Genomic DNA, 3,307 nt, shown 5'->3' with positions numbered 1-3,307 from the left:
AAGGAAATAGGAAATAGAATATTCTTTTTCCCGAATAATAATAATAAAAAAAAGCAATCTATTCTAATCCCATTACATATTACAGGTAGAAAAGTTAGTTCTTAACTTCCATTCTGTAAGTTAATGGAAGAAGACACAAATTAGAGCTAGAACTAACGGTAGGAGCCCTGCACATAACGTTTTGTATTTACAAAGGGATGTCAACATTCACCGACATTCATCTGTGGGTTTTGGCAGTGCTGCAAGCTTGTGCGAGACGAACCTAGGGAGAGGGAGAAATGAATCAGTGCTTGAAGAGACACAGTTATATCCCTCCCGCCACGGACAGCTTCTGCCTGCTGTGGGGAACACTTCAGGCCTGATTCGCTTTTCCCAAACGCTGACAGCTGTTTTTTTAAGAAGTGTGTGGTTTAGCCACAGTTTGTGTCAAGCTAGAGGTGATGGAAAGCCACTCCCTCTCCTGCTCTGCTCAGTTTTTGTTTCTTCTTGAGCACTGACGTGAGCCAAAATATAAGACAAAGGGGAGAAAAACAAGGAGTTTGTTTCAACTTGACAGTCCAGAGATGAATAAGTGACAGTGCTGCCTTACAGCTTCAGCTCTTGACTCACAAAAACACACAGACTTACTGACAGCTTCTTCACAATTCCTTGGGCCTCTGCGTTCAGATGAAGAAGATTCTTCTTGGTCAAATCACTTGCTGTTAAACGAATGCTCTGTGGAAAAAACCCCAAATCTTAGGTTTTCTGGTTGGTCAGCTGTAGTAGCCAGATGCAGCAAAAGTATTTAATTAAAAAATAAAAATAAACCCCAAACATACTAGAAGACTACACACAGGCAGAACTACACCAGCTTGACCAGAGGCTCATCTCACACTTTTCTTGCAGCGCATTAACACACCACTGTCAGCAGAAGCCACTTTAAATGTCACTTAAACACACAGCAAAACATCATTTGACATCCGCCCTGACCAGCTCGAACAGCTCCTGCTTCTGACTGGAAATTCTGCAAGGTTCTTTTCAAGCCAGATCAGTCCCCTGATGAGCTGTAGTGGCACAGCTAGAGAGACGGGAGCGGATGACTGAAACTGGTAAAGGCCCTGAGAAGTCACGAGCCACCCCCTCGGCACAGATGTTATTAGTGTGTGATTTACCTCCCCTCCGCCCACGGGGACTGTGATGAAGACGTCGCTGCTGTCAGCGAGGGGGCTGCCGTTGGCAGAGATGGTGTAAACACGTTCATTTACTGCGGGCGTGCGCAAACCCGGTGTCTTGAAAATTCTGAAACAAAAAACCATCGGTAAGTAAACCCGCTGCTGTGGCTCACAGCACTTTGACTAGAAGTCTCATTTCAGGTTCAAAGACCCACTAAGGACTGTGTGGCAAATAGAACATAAAGCAAAGGGCAAAGCACTCCCTGGTATAAGAGATTAACAGAGAAAACTGACGGAACACAAACCTGGAATCAAATCTCTGTGTGACCGTGGAGGTACCTCCCCGAGCACAGAGATCAACAATTCTGCCAGTAGCTGGAGTGATAAAGTTGTTTTTGCTTGATCTGTTAAAAACAAATACACACACTGCTCATAAGAACTCACTTAACAATCGTACAACCTTATCAGAGACTCGAAAGAAGTTATCGCCACAGAAAGCCCCAGCTCCTTCCTCACCAAGGGTGGGGACAGGAGAGGAAGCTGCCAATTGTTCACTCGCTGTCAGGTTCACTGCAGCCCGCCACAACTACATCCGCCAGCCCACTACACCACTTCGGAGTTCTATCAGCACCACACGCCTCCGCCCCGTTTCCGATACCCCCGTTACCTTTTGCTCAGGCGCTTCACTCTTGCTGAAGGAGCCCTTCTGCTCCTGGACACTGGCGCTTTTTTAGTGGATGCCTTCACCTGAAACACACACCACTCACCACATCAGTTACTGCGCTCTCAGGGACGGCCACTGTCACTGGCGTCAGCTTGGGAAGCAATTTGTATCCTGGGGACAAAGTCAGCACAGAGAGTAACGATTTACCTTCCCGGTTCTCGGGTTAATGTTCTCAGCTTCCAGCTCTAGAAGACCTTGGCCGTCATGCTTTGCTTTCTTTGCTACAGGAGGCTCTGCTTCTTTTTCTATAGCTCCAATACGCTGATTGTTTCTTTCCACTAGAAAGAGAAAATGCTATCTCAGTTGAAAATAAATAACAATGTTTTTACCAGTCAGCAGCAGAGTAAACAGTAAACAGCCACAAGTGTTTTTGGCAACAGTTTCCTTCTACAGCTCAAGTTCCGATGTACTCCAATGGCAGAGCACTCGTTTGAATTATTTTGAGTCTTTTAATAAAATAAGATAGAGCTACTGCAGATGGTAGGGCTAGAAGTAGGATTGTTTTCCCATCTTTAAACATATTGAGGGATGTAAGAACTGAATTACTATGCACAATCTGTGAACCATGACATGCTTCCGTCTCACAACGCTTAGGACAAACTGACCTTTCTTGATGATTTTTAAAGGAGTTGGGATAACGTCTGCTGTTAACTTGTTTATTTCTGTTATCTCCAAGTCTGCCTAAAATTAAAAACAGTCACGACACCATAAGGATTACAAGTAGCAAGCAGTTCTGAGAAACCCAAGTGGTAGCACAAATCCCCAGTTATTTCACAACACAAATACCACCGTGTTTTCAGACCGGGACCCTCCAGGTTATCCTGGAGGTGACAACCGCATGCGAGGGCTGCGGGGCCATTCAGGACTAATGTGCCTTAGCTGGCAGCTGTACACTTCACATCCCCCTGCTGCTCAGCCAGTCTGGATAGGCTTTAATCCACCGAAATGCGCATGTGCTCTCAGGGACACGGCAGCGAACCAAGCAGGTAAGGAAAGGTTGACACGGGGCAGTCTGAGCTCACAAATCCCGTGTTAGATACAACGAGCACCTCTTACCGTTGTCTTAAAGCAGCGTTTGTGAAAGTATTTATGTAACCTCTGCTCTTCCAATTCTCCTACAAGCAAAACACCGCCATGTGCTGCAGTCAGGGGCAGCGCCATCAGCACAGGTTACCGTCCACGCTGGATACCTACCGTTGCTGCCTCTTCCAACGCCTTTTTGCTTCCTCCTTTGACTAAAAATAAAATAATTTAAAAAGTCACTACACGTCTAAGACAGCCCTTGCCGTATACGCGGACATACTTTAACGTTCACCACTAGGTGCAAAAAAAAGACAGAAACCGGTTTTCTTGGCACCGAAGGGAGCAGCCCACGGGCCGCCTGCACCGGGGAGACCCCGGCTGCTCCCCCATTACCACTGCCTTTTGTTAT

The 3,307-nt window shown here is 46.3% G+C and overlaps 1 protein-coding gene across 1 annotated transcript; it reads right to left on the bottom strand.

Moving 5' to 3' along the window:
• Positions 1–217: 217 nt before the first annotated feature.
• Positions 218–3,110, bottom strand: CDCA8 (cell division cycle associated 8; the record flags this gene model as incomplete). Its single annotated transcript, XM_010143232.1, has 8 exons — positions 218–262; positions 628–714; positions 1,152–1,278; positions 1,457–1,555; positions 1,819–1,898; positions 2,023–2,153; positions 2,481–2,556; positions 3,070–3,110. Coding segments are annotated over 8 exons (686 nt in total), but the record flags the coding sequence as incomplete, so codon positions are not given.
• Positions 3,111–3,307: the final 197 nt, after the last annotated feature.

Source organism: Buceros rhinoceros, unplaced genomic scaffold (assembly GCF_000710305.1).
Source record: "Buceros rhinoceros silvestris isolate BGI_N320 unplaced genomic scaffold, ASM71030v1 scaffold11419, whole genome shotgun sequence".
Taxonomy (NCBI): domain Eukaryota; kingdom Metazoa; phylum Chordata; class Aves; order Bucerotiformes; family Bucerotidae; genus Buceros; species Buceros rhinoceros.
This window is presented reverse-complemented; position numbering and strand designations above follow the sequence as displayed.